Consider the following 20,791-nt stretch of genomic DNA (forward strand, 5'->3'; position numbering starts at 1 on the left):
TTCTCAAGGCACAGTTTCTCTGTGTATCCCCCTAGCTGTCCTGGAACTCACTCCGTAGACCAGACCGGCCTTGTACTCAGAGATCTGCCTGCCTCAGCCTCCCAAGGCTGGGACTAAAGCTGTGCTGCATTGCCACCCAGCTAAACATCAGGCCTTCATATTGGTTTTGTTTCAGAAAAAGATGTCTCTAGCACAGTTGCCTTTTAAGGAAGTTTCTTCAGGGTACCTAATATTCTTGTCAATACCTACCCACTGGTTCCCAGTCCCGTTGCATCATTTCTGTTTTATTTCCTGCCCACAGTGCCTTCCATTTTTGTTTTCCTTCCTTCTCCCCAGGGAAACACATCTATCTGTCCGCAGCTCACCGAAGCTTCTTACTGCCGCTAATACTAGTCTAAGAGTAGCCCTAGTTTGCACTCATTTCGTGCCAGACTCAGACCTGCCACCTGAAGGGGATTAAGATGCAATGACCTTGATACAGGTCATCCTTGATTTGTTCCCAGTGCCTGCCAGTTAACCACAGAAACATCACAGTCAATCATGGTATTTATTAAAATGAAAAGCTAGCTGCTGGGGCAAGGATCTTTTTAAAGCCGACCCTTTGGCAAACATATCCAGGCTGAGAGCCATTCACACCCATTAGTGCCTATGGGAGTTGTAGATGCCACTACTGAATTCAGCACTGCAGGGGGAGAGACTGCTGTCTCCCAGGCCTTGCAGCCCCTGTGGAGAGCTTTCTGCATGCATTTGTCCCACACTCTTCACTAGACTTCATGGCACAAGAATGCATAGTGGGAGGTTTCAGAGACATAGTTTTCTTACTAATGAGAGGTTTTTCCACGGATGGTTTAAAGCAATGAAAATACATTGTCTTTTTAAATTTTATTTTATGTGCAGTGCTTGCAAAGGCCATAGAGGGCATTAGAGTCCTTGGAACTAGAGTTAGTGATGGTGGTGCGCCACCACATGGGTGCAAAAACATCAAGTACTGTTAGCTGCTGAGCCATCTCTTTAGCCCCACAGACTTACCATTGTATAGTCCTTGGACCTTCTGGGGTCCAAAATAGGTCTCACTGACCCTAACTAAAACTCAGCACGGCTCTCATCTTCTTTTAGGTGTAGGAAAAAAGGTGGAATTCTTAGCCCTTCTACTGTTCCACTTTGTAGAGACAGCTCCGATTTCTTAGACGCCCTTAAAGGCCACAGTGATGTGTCCTCTTTGGCCATCTAAGGCTCAGGTGGAGTCCTTGCTACTGTTCTCCTGTCTGATTGAACCATTGCCTCTAGCAGATCCTCTCAGAAATCTTTTGGAAAATTTCAGAGCAAATTAATTTTCACCTCTTTCTAATGCTGTTCTTTTTGATGTGTAAGAAACTATTAGCACATATTTCAACAGCATCAGAATTCCAATAGGTTTTTGACAAAAACATTAATTTATCTCATTAGATAACTAGCTCATTTATGCTTTTAAGGCATCAGAGAAATAAGTTATTTATGTTTTGGAAAAAGGCTAAAACATTCAAAGAGACTGTATTATTCAGGCTCAGCACATTGTTAGTTACCTGGGGCATAATAATATGAAAAAAGTTAAATGATACCTAAATTGAATAATCATGTCAAAATGGAGTATAGGTAAGGCCTGTGGCAGCAGGGACAGTGCTGGGCAGACGTGGGCTGCAGCTGGCCCGTGTATTCTCAGTGATATTGGGTATTTAACTTAGTGTGATGTAAAAGGTTGGATGCCAATTAAGAGATGGTTCAGTGTGATTTGAGCAAATCAGAACTACAGTCAAGTCTTTGTGCAAGACTGTATAAAAAGTGAAGGCATCAAGTTCTAAGGTTGAGGTGTTCTGTGCTTGGGAGCTATACTTTGAGATTTTATTTTTAATCATTAAAGTGTTGTGAATCTATTAAATATTGTTCTTAAAATGAAATGGTTCTTTTCAGAGAAGCCCAGTGCAACAAGTGTAAAATTATTTCATATCTTGTATTCTGAGCTAATACTGTTTTCATGTTGTTATGTGAGAGGGTTAATCTAGCTGACCCATCTCAGAGCCCACTGTCTGTCAGGCTTCTTGCTGCCTTCCCTCATAGCTGAGTATGGCGAGGAACCCTGAGTGAACACCGCTGCCTCCTGTCTGTCAGTGGGCAGCAGCTGGGTAATCAGAGCAGAATGGGAGCTGAGAGTTGGGTTAGCCTTAGATGGATGGGGCACGAATAGGGAGTAGTGGCGTGGGCTGCATTTACCCCCTAGGAGTTCTTGGCCTGGTTTGGCTGAAGCTCTGCTCCTGTTTGTATAGTAACTTGTCCAGCAAGCTTGCAGAGGAGACAGTAAGAGGACTCAGTGATTGGGTGGGTGGGCACCATCCTGTGTGGACACAGAACTTTGCTCTTGAAGAGTTGGATTTATTTCTGGACACCAGCCTTCTTAAAAGCAGTGCATCACCTCCATCCACAGATGCTACTATATAGCCAGCAATCTGTTGCTTGTCCATTTTCAGCTCATAGTACAAAATAAATGAAAGCCAAGGGCATTACAATTGGGAGGGAGGAGGGAGGAGGACTGTTATTTAAAAGGCTTTTAAATGATGTCACTATATATTCTTTTAACAACATCCTCTAAAAGCCTTTGAAAAAACAGTCCCTACCTCCCTTCGTTGCTAACAAAGATGGTGCATGGACTGCTCTTTAAAAGGCTGTTAAATGGTGATCCTATATATTTTAACATCAACATCATTTAGAAACCTTTTAGAGACAGTCTCTTCAGCCACTGCTGACTGAGAGGGAAAGGACATGGGGGTAGGGATTGTTTTTTTAAAGGCTTTTGGACGGCACTATCAATAAATACAGCAATATTGTTATAAAAGCCTTTTCCAATGATGATTCAGCTTTTTTGATGTGTACTTTTAACCTCATGACCCTTTGTCATCTGACAGACTGCTGTTTCAACATGACTGAAAACTCAGTTTACTAATAATCCCCAAATGCCATTTACTGAACTTCTTTGCAGAGCTTAAAAATCAATTACACATATACCATCTCATTCAGCCCTCACAACAGCTAGGTGGAACAGGCAGGATGTGTAGAATTAGTCCTCTTGTGCAGAGAAGAATGATAGGGAAGCCTAGGGAGAGTGATGCTTGGCATCCATACTAGTACCGAGCCCTAACTGCTGTCCTGCTCACCGTCACTCACCATCTGTTCATTCGTTCATTCATTCAGTCATTTACTTATTTATGACAAGAACTCACCATGTAATTCTGAGTGATCTGGAATTGTTATGTAGATTAGGCTAGCCTCAAACTCACAGAGATCTACTTGTATTTGCCTCTCTCAAGTGCTGGGATTAAAGTTGTATTCCACTTCCTCGGCACATTCCTATTAATAGTGGTATTCTTACTTGGTCTTCTAAAAAGTGTCCAAATACAGAGGTAATTGTTTAATTGGCATAAGAATAAAATTCTGCAACTGAAATTCTGAAGGTAGACACAAGCATTGGTGCACTAGATGGCAGTTAACACAGACCCACAGCTTGTCAGAGACTTGGGAGCACACAGTCCAAAATGGGACGTGCAGATTTCCCATTTAAGCTCTGGTATCTTCACAGAAGATAGGGTAGAAAGGTTATAAAAGCCACAGGTGGTGAATGACTTTAAGGAAATGGGAATTTCTGAACACAACAGACAGGCGAACGTATGAACTCTTGAGGAGTCATGAAGTCATGCTCAAGACTTGCACACGCTCAAGCCAGCATGGGGAATGGGAAGTGGAAATTAACCTAGTTGAGAAGCTGTTGACCTTGATAGCTGCTGGGTGAGGGACAGTCCCTTTTATTTAATGATGTGACTCCTGTAGGCTTCATCTCCAGGGGTAGGTGGCCAGCATAACCTGGATGTAATGGGGCTGGGGGCAGGATAGAATAGCGAGAATAAAGTTGGGTAGGTGGGATGTGGGAGAGAACCTGGGAAGAGGATGGGGAGGGGATGAATGTGATCAAAGTGCACGGAATGAGATTTCCAGATAATAAAGGGGAGCATTTAACATAGAAAAATAAATTGGTATAGATTTGCATTGGGGTCTGGTCATCAAATGGCTTTTCACACAGTTGGACTCCAAAGAACTTACAGTTCCTGTACTGTAAATCAACTTCTCTGTCAGTGAGAGATTTTAAATGTCTATACTCAAATCAGGAAGAGTGTGAATATGATTATATATAAGTGATTGTCTATATCTCTGTTTCTGTCATGTGATCTGAGAACCCATTTCCTATCTTTCCTCAGTGTCAGGAATTTCTCACTAACCTTTGGTACCTGAGACTGGTATACGTAATGTACAAGGAACTCTACACACTTTGCTCTGTCACTGAGTAAGACATGTTGGGTGGGATCTATTGTTTCAAATTAACATGCCTGTGTATGTGGGCTAAGATGTCTTTCCCTATCCCTTGGACTTGATCTAGATGAGATCCATGTTCATCAGCCTTGGAGACTCATTTTCCCTAACTGATAGTTCATTTGAATGCAAGGAGGTAGAGCCAGTCTTGAAACCACAATCCTGTCTCTGCATACGAAGCACAGTTCCTGGTTTCCCTGACACAGTCTGTAATATTCTGTACCAGAGTCTAGCCTTTCTCTGGCAATCTCCATGTGGATACATGCAAGCCCGTAGTGCATATTCTCAGCATGACCTTACCCACAATGACCTATAATTCTGTCTGTTTAAATTGCTATTATTTGTGAGTTTATTTATAGAAAGCACCCAGCTGTTGCCCCCCATCTAATCCATTGTCACCCCAAGCTCTTTCTTGTGTGAGGCCATCTTGCATGTCCTCTGCCCTCCTTTACCCATTATCCTTAGCGTCCCTACCACCTATTCAGTAAAGACCATGACTGCTCACACATGGCCTTGCCAGTGTTCTGCTGTCCTAGCAGATCTCACTGTTGGTGCCCTGTGTAGCCACAAGACTACACTGAATTTCAGCTACACATGCTTTTATTTCAGCTTAGAAATATCATTCATTACCTTGTTCATGCCTTTCATGTTCCTTCGTCCCTTTATTTCCTCAGATGTTATTTCACATTAGCCTAAATTTAAGCCAATCCTGACAGGTAGGTAGATGTCAGTGCCAGTGTCGTGTCAAGGTCGTTAGAAGCTGAGAAACTCTGTAGTGTCCACCCATTCAACTCCACATTCGTTTCTTTTTTTTTTTAGAAAACAGATGTGGGGTGGGAGGGGGACAAAACAGTATGAGACCAAAAAAAAAAAAAAGTCTACAAAAATAAAAATAGCCTGAGTTTGTTTGTGTTGGGCATGGAGCCTACCTTTATGTGTGGCTAATATAACCCATGAGACTGCAGTAGAGAAAACTAACGTTTCCTTTGCAAGCAGTTGTCAGTTGGAGGTAGCTTCTTGGTTAGTGACAGGAGTTCATGTCCACGTCCCTTCTCAGGGCTTGGCTTTGAACCTGTGCCGGCCCTGTGCCTGCTGCCGTAGTCTCTGTGAATTCGGATGTGTATCAATCTGTTGTGTCTGGAAGACACTGTTTTCTTGGTGTCCTTCATCTCCTCTGGCTCTAACAGTGTCTCTGCCCCCTCTTCTACAAAGGTCTCTGAGTCCTGAGGGGAGGGGTTCGATGGAGACATCTGGTTTAGGAATGAGTGTTCCAAGGTCTCTCACACTGTGTGCTTTGTCCAGCGTGGGTCCCTCTGTCAGTTCCTGTCTGCTGTAGGAGGAAGTTGAAGTCCTGCTTTTAAGAGAAGCATTTTGGCATGGGCTTATGATACAAATAGTAATAGAAGGAATTTTTTTAAGGCTGACACACTAAATATATATAGTATGGACAAGAGAAAAAATGAAAACCAGAGGAGAAATTGGGGGTAGGAGGCAAACTCCTAGCTTTTCCTAAGATTAAGAATGAGACAAGAATGCCTACTCTCTACTGTCTACACCATACAGTGATCAGAGGCTTAGCTCCAGCAATTGGACAACAGAATGGCATAGAAGGGGTAGCAATAAGAAAGGAAGAATTCAGATCCACAGTGTTTGTGATGACAGAAGACTATAGAGTTCCAGGAGGAAACTCTGACATTCATAAGTACAGGATACAAAACCCAGCAACATAGCAGTCTTCACATATACCAACAGTGTACTGTTAGAGAAAGGGAGTGGGGAAAAGCCTGTTTATAGTAGTCCCCCCAAAACATATGTACCCAGGAATAAACTTACCCAAAAATATGAAAGATCTCTACAAGGAAAATTTGAACAAATGTGTGGGACGTAAAACCATGCCAGGAAGCATGGGGGGTAGAGCAGGTTGAGACCCAGACACTCACCTGAGGCTTAGGTGACTCTCTGCTCCCTGCTAGATTCCTGGCCTGGAATAAGTGTCATGCTCCCCCACATAAAGAAATGTGACCTGTAGTCAAGTATGCCCAGAACTGAATTCTCCATGCTAATGAGGTGTCTAGATGCCCTGAGGGTTAGCCAATAAGCTTCCCTTCCCAGACATTCCTCCCTGCAAAGGGTATTTAATCTCAGGACAGACCCCAAGAAGGGGTTATGCATCCATTTTTCTCCGTGAACAGTCAATAGACAGTTTAGAACCATGGACTGTCTCTTTCATCAAGATCTACTGTGATCTACTGTGAGGACCCATGGAGAAGGTATTGCCTACAGAGCCACAGCTTAATTCTCCTGTAGAAGACCCAGCCTTCTGCCCTCCCAGCCTCAACTACCACCAAGCTAGACACAAGCCAGAGCTCCCCTTCCTCAGTGCTGCCTGGATGTCCAAGAGTCTGAGAACCCCACATACCTCGCCTTGTTGTAGGCCCTGAGAATCCCCAAGCCACCTCTGGCTTTCCCCCATCTCAGACTGCGCTTTCCTACCCCTGAGCGGTGTCTTGGCGCTTTCCTGTGGTCTTGGCACTCACCTAGCGGTGGCATGGGCTTTCACCTCCTCCGCAACTGTGCCCTGAGGCAGATGGAATGTGGACCCACAGAAAGGAGGAATTCAAAGGAGATGCTAGAGCTTCCATGTTCCTATATTGGCTGAATTAATGTTGTGGAGATGGCTCTGTTACCAGAATTAGTCTACAGAATTAATGCAGTTTCCAGAAAAATTCCAGTGGCATATTTTATAGATCTAGAAAAAAATCCAATAATTCCAGTGGAATCACAAAAGACCATGAGTAGCCAAAGCAGTGCTAACGGATAACAACACAGCCAGAGGCATCTAAGGTTCTGTGGCCTACCAAAATTAAAGCCAGAAGGTAAAATAACTTATATAGATCCATCACAGATTGAAACTATTATCAAGCTTCCCAATAAGGGGGAAAAAAGAAAAGAAAGAAAGCCCAGGTCCAGCATAACTGCTGAGCTCTTATCAAACGTTTAAGGAAGATTTAATATTAATTCTTCTTAATTTATCCCATAAACCAGAAGCACTAGAAAATGTCATTTAACACCCTGATTAGGTAAAGAAAGAACAACAGATCTATAGACCAATTTCTCTGAAGAACATGGATGCAGAATTTCTCAACAAAATACTTGCAGACCCAATTCAGGAGCACATTACAAAGACCACACAGTGTGACTAACTAGTCATCCTAGAGATGCAAGGTTGGTTCACAGTACATAAATCCAGAAATGTAGTACACCATATAAACAAACCTAAGGACAGGAACTAGAGTCATCCCCATTGATGCTTTTTTGCCTGTGACGTAGTTCAACACTCTGAAGCCCTGGAGTTGTCAGGAATGAAGTCCATGAGCAGCAAACCTGTAGCCAAGATCATACTAACCAGATTTTTGTTTTAATTAAATGTGTTGATAGTAAAGCTTATAGACTTTAGGAGAAGGGAAAGAACAGAATGTTGTAACTCCCTCCATAAAACCTGTGCAAACTGACACATTCTCTATGTAGAGCCGGAGCTATCATAGGTAGTGCTAGGGATGGGGCCACGGGGCAAGTGCTCTACCACTGAGGTGCATCTGTAGCCCCAGGTTCTTTGTAAAGAGGGTCAGATAGTGAGTATCTTAACCTTGTAGACTGTAGCCACTCTGTAATGCCAGCGTGGTACAGAAACAACCCAATAGTTTAGATACTAAAATATAATTTTACAAATTTTTAATACCATAAAATATTTTAAGTGTACATACTGTGTTCAGACCTGCCTGCAAAAAAAAATTTTTTTTTTTTTGTGCATGTTTTTTTTGCTTGCTTGTATGTCTGTGTACCACATCCATGCCTGGTGGTCACAGTGTAGAAGAAAGCTTTGGATCCCCTGGAACTGGAGTTACAAATGGTGTGAGACACCATGTGGGTGCTGGGAATCAAATCCAGGAACTCCACTGGAACATTAGTGCTCTTAACCGTTGCTCTCTCTCCAGCCCTTCCAAACAGATTTTTTTTAAAGATGTGTTGATTATTACAAAAATAAATGAAGAAGACTTGCATTTTTCATAATCTGTCCTCATTACTCAAAATACTGTAAATTAGCAAATTAGTTTCTACATGAGTCAGATTTTCATGTGTAAGTAAGAAGTTGACCATAAAATAACATTACTTTAAAGTCATGTTGTCTGGAAGGTTTCAATATATCTCTTTGACTCTGTGTGTCCAGGTAGGGGTAAAGCAAACTTTATCCTATACCGGTGCTGTTGAGTGCAGTGAGCTGGAGACACAATGGGCACACGTTCTATATTGACTGGGTAAATAAAGCAACATTGAGATTCTCTGTTGTATAATTCTTACCAGTCAAAACGCATTGGTTTAAAAAGCACTAATGTAAAAGATGTAGCTTACCTCCACTTACAGGCACTTCCTCACTCTCCGTTCTATAAGTCAAATCTAAATAGGCACTGCTATAAAATAAGCCAAAGACAACAAGACACAAGGAGAACAGTTTATATATTACAGCTCTTCATTTTTTTTGAAATTTAAAAACAGAACAGATTGATAATACTTAAAGATGATTGTGTAACTAAATACAGATTAAAGCATAAAAGGCTGAAAAACATGGTTTTTATAAAGCTTTATGTGGAAATGTCATCTCTGAAATAGTAACGCAGCTGTTACCCGAGCCTTGTTACAATCCACACACTTGATACTCAGTGTTTTATTTTTCAAGTCTCATTTCAAATTTTATAATTCAATCATTTTGAACAGCTATGTTCAAAAGAAGTTTTACAACTTTAATCTTAATAATCTCAAGAAAAAGCAGACATGCTATGTCATAAAATAACTATTAGTGACTAGTTTGTACCCTATAAATCTAACTTGAGTTGATAATATGGTCCATTACCTGCTAACTGCACAGAGTATTTTTCATTTTACACTCTTCAGTTACTTTTTAGTGAAGTGTTAAAAAATATGAAGCTTTTCTCCTCTCTAAAATCGCACGCTGTCTGTCTGTTATTAGGGAGATAACAGCTCTTATAAATGTTTCAGTAAGCACTAAGTAGACAGTTATGTGCTCTCTCATTCCACGCTTATTTGCTTACTGTAATAAACTGATAAAATATGTGTGCTTTGTCTCTGTGTATCTGCAGGCGTCATGAGTCACATAGATTTTCTTTAGAAATAATGTTGTGGCTGCAGAATTGATTGCTTATTTTCACAAACCATCTAAAGGTACAGGAACGACTTTTATTATTTAAACATGTGTGGGGAAAGATTTGTGGGGACCATCTCACTGGTCCTTGACGCTTTTGTTCTTCTCCAGCTGGGCAGGCTTTTCATTGTACCGTCACCGCAGCTGGTGAGTCCCAGGGAGGATGGCATGTGTCATCTGCTTACAGTACAGCAAACTGAAGTTTAGAACGTTCGTCATTACAAAATTAAAACTAGTGTTTTCAGGGCTGGAGGGATAGCTTAGCATTTGAGAGCACTAGCTGCTCCTCCAAAGGACCCCAGTTCAGGGCACAACACCCAGCATCCACATGGCGGCTCACAACTGTCTGTAACTCCAGTTCCAGGGCTCTAAACAGATATATCAGCAAAACATCAGTGTACATGAAATAAAAATAAATAAATCATTAAAAAAACTAATGTTTGGTAGCACTATTTTTTTATCCTGTCTTGTGTGGTACAGATTTTATTTAAATCATTTCTTACCAGAATATATATGTTTCTAATGTTTTTTTTCATAGAACTCCTTCTTGTCAATAAATATTTCTTTGTATACATGTTTAGAAATAGTTTTTTCTTTTGTTCATAATGTTATTATGTGTATGACTAAAAATAATTATATTTAATGGAAATCTTAAGTCATTTCCTAAAATTTATAAATGTTAATGCTGACTCTCCACTGGTCACCCCACTGCACCAGTAGGCCTGTGATATTTTTAGGAAAATTTTGTATTTGAAGACTTAGCATCAAATAAAGTATAGTTATAACCAGGGCTAGACATAGATTATTAGAAATGCTATATAATATTTTAAATGGTTAACTTATGCTTTGAGTTACAAAAATGGGTAAAGTTGTGTTTTAAAGTAAGGAGCGAGTGGGAAGCCAGCTAATAAACATAGTAAGTAAATTAACTATTTTGTTCTGACTATGCCGGGCATGTGGTGCACACCTTTAGTGCCAGTACTCTACAGGCAGAGGCAGGCGGATCTTGTAAGTTCCTTGCCAGCCTGGTCTACAAAGCACGTTCCAGGCCATCCAGGGCCACATAGATACCTTGTGTTAAAATAAAGGGAGTGAGGAGGTGGGTGAGGAGAACATAGGATTAAGTGACAGTGGGAAAGGACAAGAGAAATAAGGAGGAGATAGAAATTCTGTTAAGCCTCTTTAGGAAGGTGGTATTGGATCAGAGGCACCTCAGGGCTGGCCCAGGTGGATATGTGGGGACAGGACCTTCTGGCAAAGGGGATGACAAATGTCATGGGCGTACAGCAGAAGTATGGACGTTGTGTTAAAGGGGCAAGCACATCAGGTGACTGGGGTAGAGTAGACAGTGTGTCAAGAGTTACAGGAGATGAAGAGGTCATCAGGGATCTGACAGCTTCGGGTTTTTCTGGGCCTTTGTTACTCTTCAAGGAACTGGGGGGTTCGAGCAGGGGAGTGACACGGTGCCACCTTATCTTAGCGGAGTGCTTCTGCCTGCTGCGTTCTAACAGAACACAAGTGCCTGCTTGGTAGGACTTGGAACAGAAGCCAGATGACCCGTTAGACAGCTGGGGGGGTAGGGAGGAGAAACCATGGCACCCGTGGAAGCAGAGAGCGCTGCTACAGTTGGACTGCGCCGAAGCTGGGAGCCTCTTTGTTGTGGCATTTATCACACTGATTGGTTTACTTAGTTCTCTGAACACTTGTATTAGAGTACTTAGAATCATGGTTAGCAAAGTGTGTCAATACAAGTGAGATGAAAGAAAGTAAATGAATGATTAGTGATATTAATTGCTGCTTTGTACTTGAAACAATGGTGTCCTTCTTAGAAAGCCCCGAGATAACTCATTCATGCGTGAGCCTGTGGAGAGAGAGCTTTGGAGTTCAAAGAAAGATGGCGCTAAAACTATAATGCACACTCTCAATAACCTAAAACCTTGTGGCTGGGCCCACTCTTAAAGATGTCCACCCCTTCCCAAGGTGCCAAGCTGACTGAAGATGCTAACTGCAGCCGTGTGCTGCCCTTGCTCCTGTCAGCCTCCTAGTCACCTTCTTTCCTGCATTATAGTTTCAGTTTTCACTCCCCATTGTGTGCAGCTCAGCCTTTATGGGCTTCCAAAAGAGGGGAACTACCTGCATCACCTTCTCCTGAATGACTATGCTGGGTACATCTCAGACATGTGACGGTCAAAAGTGTCCTGTGGTTGTTATCTAAGAGAATCAACACGTGACACTAGAAAATACCACTTGTCAGCTTGTGCTTAGGTTGGTTGTTGTAACTCTAGTGCTGTCTCTGTGTCCACACACACACCTAAACATTTAATGTCGTAGTCACCTTTTTGTCATGGACTGTGTTCTCACTGAGCACTGGCATTTGGGTCTGTGCCAAACCGCATCTGAAAGCAGGATTTAACTTTCACTATTAAAACGTTCTTTTAAAATGGTTATCTTTGAGATGGGGGTCTTGCTGGGTACCACAGGAAGAGCCCAGCCTTGTGACTTTGTTGTCTGAGCCCCCAGAGCTGTGCTTACAGGTACATACCACTGCCCCATGGAGAGAAAGGCAAGCACATAGACTTGAACACCAGTGCTTGCCAGGCAGTTTTGAGGTCCTCTGTTTGATCCTTAGCCCTGCAGGAAACCAGAGTAAAACTAATGGCAGACCATTTGCTACCGTCTTCAGAAAGGTTAAGTGGAAGCATTGGTTTAATGGGAAGAAAATTCTCAACAAAATTTGAGATTTAAGCAGCTGGGTTTTTTTGGGGTTTTTTTTAGTATATGTTGCAAATAAATTGACAGAATATTACAAAGGTTACTGTAAATTCTGATGCTAGTTGACCTTTTATAGAATACCGTTTTAATGGCAAATAGTAGACAGTTTATCATTTCATATTTATGATGTTTTTGTTGAATTAAAATTATTAAAAGTTATTTATTCTCAATTATTTGTCACAGGCCTGATGTGCTGTAGTACTTAGATTTTGAAAGGATAGTTGGCTATCCCATGGCTTTATAACAGACAGCTTCTCTCTCTCTCTTTTTCTTTCCCTCTTTTTTCTTCTTTCTTTAGTTTGCTGCTTGTGATTTCAATTAAAATACAATTAAGGAAAGAACATTACTAAAAAACATTCAGTGGAAGTATAAAGAAAGAGTTAATTTCTTAATAAAATACTGAAGGAATTTCGGCGACGATCACCTGATCTCAAAATAGGTGTTTTAGCTATCTCTTGTGTCTGTGACAAAACACCAGACAGAAAAACTTTTAAAGAAGAGTGATCTCTTTGGTTCATGGAGTAAGAACAGACATGGTCTGTCCTGGTGGAAAACATGGCAGCAGGGTTGTTGTAGGATCTGCTCTCTGTCTACGGTCAGGAATCAGACAGAAATGCTTGCCTGGGTGTGTCTCCCAGGTGACTACTCCCCTGCAGCTGACTGTGAACATTTAGCGTCATCGTAGGAAGGTCATTTTAATAAGTAAAGCGAAGGATGGAGCCAGCTTAAGCAGAGTTCACAGTGGAAGTAGCTCAAGGGGAAAAAGTGTTTATGGCTGACCGCACATGATGGTGAACACTGTAATCCCAGGACTCAGGAAGCTCACGGGTTCCAGGCAAACCTGTGATACCCAGTGAGAAGCTGTAAGGGTAAGTAGTCAGGATTGAAGAGGAAGGCACATGATGTTTGTTATTGGTAGGGATGTCATATAGTTGAAATGTCCAAGAAAACTCACTAGAAACTACAAATCTAGTCACCAAGAGGGCCATAGATGGAATGTTTAGGTTAAAGAGTCAAAACAGAACTCATGTACTCTTTGTAAAAGGAAAGTATTTACATATGCAGGGCACGAGGCCTACCTCCATGTCATTGAGCTCTCAACAATAAGACCAGAGATCCCAAGATCTAAGCTAATCTGTGCTATATAGTGAGACCCTGTCTCCTGGTCCCAAAAATATATGTATTGTATGACTGAAGTTATTTTTGCTTTCTATTATTAAAATATTTTAATATATACCTGCAGAGTAAAATAAAATGATTTGGTGTGAGGGGTGTTGATTTGGGTTTTCTTGAGACAGTGTTTCTCTGTGTAGCCTTGGCTGTCCTGGAACTTATTCTCTGTAGACCAGGCTGGCCTCGAACTCAAGATCTGCCTGCCTCTGCTTCCTGAGTACTAGGATTAAAGGTGTGCGCCACCACTGCCTGGCAAAATAAAGTTTTAGTGCTGCTTTGAGCCATTTACTATGTAATCTCACATCTTCTGACTAATGTCTGTGTGGTATCTTCTGACATTTATATTGTGTTTTCTATAATTACTTAAGGCAAACACATGTTGTGAATATTGGCTTGTTTTTTAGAAGCAGTAGTCACTGTCCTCACTAACTCCTGTCGTCCTCCCATGTGCCTAGGTCAGTACACCTGTCTTCGTGCCAACAAAAACACATGAGCTGCTTCACCGAATGCGTGGAAAAGGACTGGCCGCCAACTACTGCTTCCCAAGACAGCCTTGCATCTTTGGTGACAAGATGGTCTCTGTACAGATCACCCTGACTAATACTTCTGATCGAAAGATAGAAAACATTCACATAGGCGGGAAAAGGCTTCCTGTGGGCATGCAAATGCATGTCTTTCATCCAATAGGTAAATGTTAAGTTTTATTGGAAACTTGGTCGATAAATGTTTTCACTTTTAAAGCAGAGTTTCAGAAAAAGAAAAAACACATTATTTACTGTGAGAGTGGCGCACGTGTGTGTGTGTGTGTGTGTGTGTGTGTGTGTGTGTGTGTGTGTGTGTGAGAGAGAGAGAGAGAGAGGGAGAGACAGACAGACAGACAGACAGACAGACAGACAGACAAGGTCTTCCCTAGGATTCTGTGACGGTATTGTACCCCTGGGCTATATTCCCAGCCATATTTTAAAAACTGAATTTATCATGTAAGAGAAATTTATTTCTTTTCCCTTAGTGAATCGGGTCTCAACAGTCATAACCCCAGTATGAGGAGAGTGTGGGCCTGCCCTGTCTGCATCACCTCCCCTCATCCCTACTGCTCAGCTTCCCCCCACCCCCCGCCCCACCTCATCGTAGATAACTTACTGTCTATTAACAGCAGGAAAAATAGCCTGTCTTTCTGAATATAGTGCCTCTCATAGCTCCAGACCGTTACGTGTTCCTTCTGCAATCCATGCGTTGAGAAGTAAAGGGTCTCAAGATGAACACGCTCTGTTGTCCTTCAGTTCATGCACAGGATATGGAGCGCCCTTGGCTATGTGCTTGTAGTTATCTATGATAGTTATAAGTTAAATATCCTTGATCTCTTACCACCATGTACAATCAAAATGTTTTCATGCTCAGCACTTCTCTTTCCACAAAGCATAAGAGGCAGCAGCAGTGACCCTTGTCCCGACATGCAGGAGGCAGCTTCCACTTGGCCCATGGCCTTCTGCACAGCATGCCCTTCCCAGGTGCCCAGCAGAGGGTCAGGGTGTACCCTTGACATTTTTAAGTATTTTCAGAAAATACTGTGTTTTTATGAGTGAACACAATCCTAAGGTGTAGTTGGAAGAAGCTTCAGGCAAAATCTTTATAAAGGATAATGTAAGTTTTGTGGTCCAGAGTGTGTCTGAAGCCCTGGTTATGATCCCAACAGCCTCACATAAACCCTACCAGAATGGAGGCAGAAGGATCAGAAGTTCAAGGTCACCTTCAGCTATAGGAGGGCATTCTTAGCTACTCAGACTCTATTTAAAAGAAACCAAGGGGGAAGTAGATTTCTGGCTTGGTAGCCTTGAAATATCAGCTCCCTCTTCTAACATTTGAGGGGAATAAAGCCTTTGGCTCAGGACAAAGTCAGGAAGGGTTCCCTGCTTACTTGACGGCACATCAGTGTTCTGGTTTTCTCTATCTGAGCCCTGGCTTTGTAAGGCTTTTTGTAAACAGCATCATGTTTGGTATGTATATGTGTTTGCCAGAGAGAAGTAACACTTCTAGTGCAAAGTCTAGTAGGTTTCCATAAGCAACCAGAGGATCGTGGAGTTTCAGAGTGCTAGGATTTTATACTTGGTAATTACGAGAACTTAAGTAATGTACTCTATTCTAATTTTTACTGGATTATTTTGCAGATTTGATATATTGCCAAGGAATTACAGAATATACCAATTTGTGATCTTTTTTTTTTCTTTTTACTGCTTGCAGTCTAGCCCCTTTTACCTACTTTAAAAATTAGTTTAGTTAAGCAATGTCGAGTAGCTGATGTATGGGTTGTCTGGGTTGGAAATGTTATCCAAAGGTTAAAACAGTAGAACAGTATTAATGCTTCCTGTGGCTGGCATAATGAGTTGATGAGTTGACCTTTTATTGGCCTATGTAGAATAGAAGAAATAAATACAATAAATTTCATAGTATGACGTTAATGCAGCATTAAAATATGAATACCATTGCCTCAGTACTACTTGTAGGCTTTTTGTTCTGAGGAAAATTTTTATGGCTACGATATTTTATTCATTTTGGGGGGCATTGATTGAATGCTTTTAAGATAAAGAGTTCTTTTCCATGTGTGTAGGTCCAGACCCTACCAGCAATAGATTTACAGCCAGTTACAGTGTGCGATGTATCTAATTACTCTCTAAAATTCTCTCAAGAATGCAACAAAACCATGTATTTTGTTTTCATGTTTTTGTGGGGAAAAAAGGGGGAATCAAGATGTTTTATTTATTAAATATGTGCCCATCTGAAGGGGCCCAGAAATATTATTCCTAGTCACCAGTCTGTTCTGTATCGCCTTACAAATCTCTGGATTCCGCCCTTCTTTTAGCAGGGAGCTGATTCCTTGTAGGAATATTAGGACTTATCTGCCTAGTTTTCCAAAGACATTAAGAAGACAAAGGACTGGTGTGTGGGGTGGGGGTGGGGGGCAATAAGGACTCACATTAAACCATTTTCAGTGCACAACAGCAAGTCCAGAAGCAGTGTCTAAGTATTATAAAAATCCATTATATGAATAATTTTATGCTGATCATTTTGTTCTTGAAGCGTTCACATAGTAAGACATGCCATTGATCATGCACTGTCCTCCAGAATTAGCACAGCACTAAGCCTCAAGTTCATTATCCTAACAGTCAAGGCAGAGTCAAACAGTGTCAGAGTGCTAGCAGTACGTCCGGTGTGGAGGATCCTAATTGTGAATGCAGTCGTGCTTGAGAGACAGCAGGATTTGCCAACCTCTGTGATGCTTGGTACAAACCAGACCAAACCTCGATGTGTATAGTATAATGGTGATAGGGACTCAGTAAAGGATAGCTGGGCTGTGGCTCAAAGGTAGAATTCTTTCTTGTCTGAGTGCCATCTTCTGCATGGGAAGGAGAAAAGAATAGCCCTTAATCAATGAGACTGACAGCTGTGAGCTCATAACAGTATGCAACTCCAGAAAAGATGGTCATTGATACGCATGTGTATGGTTGTGTGTGAGAGAGGGAGAGGGAGAGAGAGAGATTATATTATAGATCATGGCAAAAAATGGACATTGGTGGGAAGAAAAGATCTCTTAAGAGATGTCCTGGTTGATTTTCTATTACTGTGCTAAGATGTCACAGCAAAGCAACTGATGAAGCAAAAACATTAATTTGGGGCTCACAGTGCCAGAGGATAGTAGAATCCATGATCATCATGGCAGGGAGCATGGTAGCAGATGGGCAGGCAGTGGTCCTTAGAGTTTATACCTTATCCCCAAGTTAGCAGCAGACAGAAAGAGAGAAAGAGCTAACTGGAGATGGTGTGGGCCTTTGAGCCCTCCAGGCCCAATCCCAGTGACAAATCTCCTTCAAGAAAGCCACACCTCCTAATCTTGCCCAAATAGTTCTACCAAGAAGGGACCAGTTATTCAACTAGAGGAGCCTATGGGCCATTCTCATTCAAATGACCACAGCAGGGAAAGGTAAGGACAGTTAATGGATAGTGGAATTTAGTGACACCAGAGAGGGCTGTTTGAAGGATTGAAGTGGACTAGCAAAATAGGGCCAGTTGCAAGGGGAAGGCAAATAGATGGACCAGTACAATGACATGATCCACGGAAATGCCGTGAAACCCACTACTGACACGGTAACTTAAACAGTGAGCTTCAAAAATAAAGAGGAAAGAGCCTCAAACAAATCGATGTAAGTGTGTCCATTGGTTCAGGGTTAGCTTCATGAGTTTATAATTTCCTTTAATATTCATAGTTTAAATCTCTTATGAGCCATAATTAAATTTGTCTTTAGGCATGTATGACTTGAGAGTTCAGTGGTTTCTTTGCCTCTTTCTCATGCCATCCATGTTTTAATGTGTGAATTACCCTCTTTCTTAGACTCTCTTGAGCCTGAGGGATCCATTACTGTCTCGATGGGTATTGACTTCTGTGATTCTACACAGACAGCCAGTTTCCAATTGTGGTAAGTTCAGTTGTTTTGTTTATATTGTCTATACAGGACCAGAGAGGTAAAGCTGGTGTTTCAATAGCTTTTCCTGTAAGACAAAACATTTAAGCACATGCATTTTGTTTGACAGTGTATAACTGCCATGGAAGAACTGCTTGTACACTGTGCACTGTATGGGCATTCTTAGAATTTCTGATACACCTGCTGCTGCAGTGTGCCATGCACAGTTGAAAAAGAAAAGGCTGTTACTGGGTTTTGTTTTGTTTTGTTTTGTTTTATTTTAATAATAGAACTTTGGACAGTCCAGGAGAAGTGAGCACTTGATGGTGTTGCTGAAGAGCTCAGGGCAGTCGTCTTCTGAGGCAGGCTGTCATTGTGAGACACCGTGAGTTTACCGAGTAGAATATGATTGATTCTGAGCCTTTTCTAAAACATTCCCCTCCTTTTATGTTAATTTAACAAACTGCTTGAGGACATTCATAAAGTTGATGAAGATGCCATAACCACGGTCCTGGAATCTTTTTAGTTTTAGACTTATCCTCGTGTATAGTGTGTACATGCTGAGGGACTCCAGAGGCCACTGGGAAGCCAGAGCAAAGCAAGTGTAGCTCTGAGAGCTGCCCTGGAGTTCCTTCCTTGTTTCCTGATACAGGGTCTGACTGGTTTTTTAAGTAGAAGTTACTTGGGTTTTTGTTTTTTTTTTTTAATTTAGTTGTTTTATGTATCTCAATTTTAACCAGCTTAGAATAGAATTTGTCAGATCATGACCCAAAAAAAACCCTTTAAAGCAAATGTGTAGGTGGAATGTACACACCTTTCTTTGTCATTTTCCCAGGATCTCAGGCCCAGTGTTATTTCGGTGGCTGCTGAGAGCCGGCAGTGAGGAGCACGAGCAGCGTGGCATGCACATTGATTTTATGCAGATAGTCACCTTTATGTTTTGGGAGGTCTGCTTTATTAGTGATATATAAAAACTGATTACTTTTCCCAACACTGCCTAGTAATTGTTTATTATTTTTCTATTAGACAAACAACACAGATCAATAAGACTGAACACAGGCTATGAGTAACACCATTCTAAATAGGTTTGCTTCCAACACTAGAGGTATATTCATTTTAATGATTTCAACAATGTGAACCCAATGACAAAGCTTGTACCAAATTAGGCCAAAATTAAAACCTAAATATTTCTTTATCTTTCTAATTTATAATCAATTGTGTTCTTATTTTTCCATTTTTTTTCTTAATTACAAGGACTTTTTTTTATGGTTTCTTGGATCACATTTGCATTTTCATCTTCTACAGCTCGCTAAGACCTTCTAGGGAAAAATACACACTGTAGTGCTTGATTTTTGTCCTATACAGGGCAGTATGTATGAACGGTTGTCTTTCAATGTCTCTCAAGTTAATTTTAAGAAAATAACAAATGTATCTCACAGAGCAATTAGATTTCTGTTACAAACACTTGCATTAATACATCTTCTGCAGTGATGCAGTGAAGGTGTACATTACTAAGTTATTTTATATTTCCTCTTGCACAAGAGCAGGCTAGATCAGAAATTCTTTTTTGTGTATTCCAAAAAGAGCACTTTGTCTTGCATCAAGTGTAATTGATCCTGAAGCAGCGTAATCACAATTACTCACTTTCTTAATTGGCCTGCCCAAAATCAGAAAATGGAAACCGATCGGCAGTGCTTCAATCAATAGCTTCATAGCAGTGCTTGTGGGGGAGGGAGATGGTGTAATGGGGAGATCAATCGGTCTTAGGTGCCAGTCACTGCCGTGCCTTTTGCATAGTAAGTGGCACCTTTGGCCTAGTGGTGCACTGTGATAGTCTTGGTTCTTCCATAAAAAGAAGGAGAAGAGTGAGAATGACTGCCATTGCTGTTTTATTTTGCCTGAAATACATGATATAAGTCAGTATGTAAAATTATGGTGATAAGAGCATATTTGATAACAAGCCTTGGGAAATGCTGCTGCTCTCCTCAGACTGTGTCATAAGATGGGTGGGAGGAGTGAGGGCATGATTATACATAGTATGACGGATTTTATAACAACTCCCCCTTACTTTGCATTTTAAGTCATCACCCAATCTATTGATTAAAATACTCAATTTAAAATATCTAATACTCATAGATCTAGCTCTTTAAAGTGAACACTGTATAAACAACTCCCTGTTTTAGTGGTGAGTGGGTAGGACTGTGTCAGAGATAATACTTGTGGCTTAGGCTAACTACAAAACACAATTTGCATTCACTGTTTTTGTCCAAAATGCACTGAAAAGAAAAATGCATTCTTTAAAAGGTGAGCACAGAGTCGGGTGATGGTTGTGCACACCTTTACTCCTAGTGGTTGGGAGGTAGAGGCGGGTAGAGCTAGAATTCAGGATCAGCCTGGTCTACATAGTGAGGTCTAGGACAGCCAGGATACACAGTGAAACCCTATTTTGAAAGACTAACAGGACCAGTGCCTTGGAGGTCCTGTGGATCTGTGTCTTACTTCAACAGTGTTTGGACAGAACAGACTGGGGACTCCCACTTTTATTAGCTTCTAGCCGCCTTACAAGTGTCTCCTGTCGCAGCCTCTGGGACTATCTGCTCACTGCCTTCAGCTCCCAGGACCAGCCAGCACTTTCTTTTTGCGGTTAGCCCTGTACTCTGGATCAGCCATGACCTCTCAGATTCGTCAGAATTATTCCACTGAAGTGGAAGCTGCCTTGAACTTCCTGCTCAACTTGCACCTGTGGGCCTCCTACACCTACCTCTCTCTGGGCTTCTGTTTT

General features: G+C 41.5%; 1 protein-coding gene across 3 annotated transcripts in view; it reads left to right on the forward strand.

Moving 5' to 3' along the window:
- The window catches only part of Ap3b1 (adaptor related protein complex 3 subunit beta 1), a 199,072-nt gene that overhangs the window by 148,771 nt on the left and 29,510 nt on the right, over positions 1-20,791 (forward strand). For all 3 annotated transcript variants that reach the window (XM_076927169.1, XM_076927170.1, XM_076927171.1), the window contains exons 23-24: positions 14,011-14,242; positions 17,940-18,024. In XM_076927169.1, coding sequence (XP_076783284.1) covers positions 14,011-14,242; positions 17,940-18,024 — 317 coding nt within the window. The remainder of the gene's footprint in view (positions 1-14,010; positions 14,243-17,939; positions 18,025-20,791) is intronic.

This window comes from Arvicanthis niloticus, chromosome 29 (genome assembly GCF_011762505.2).
Source record: "Arvicanthis niloticus isolate mArvNil1 chromosome 29, mArvNil1.pat.X, whole genome shotgun sequence".
NCBI lineage: Eukaryota > Metazoa > Chordata > Mammalia > Rodentia > Muridae > Arvicanthis > Arvicanthis niloticus.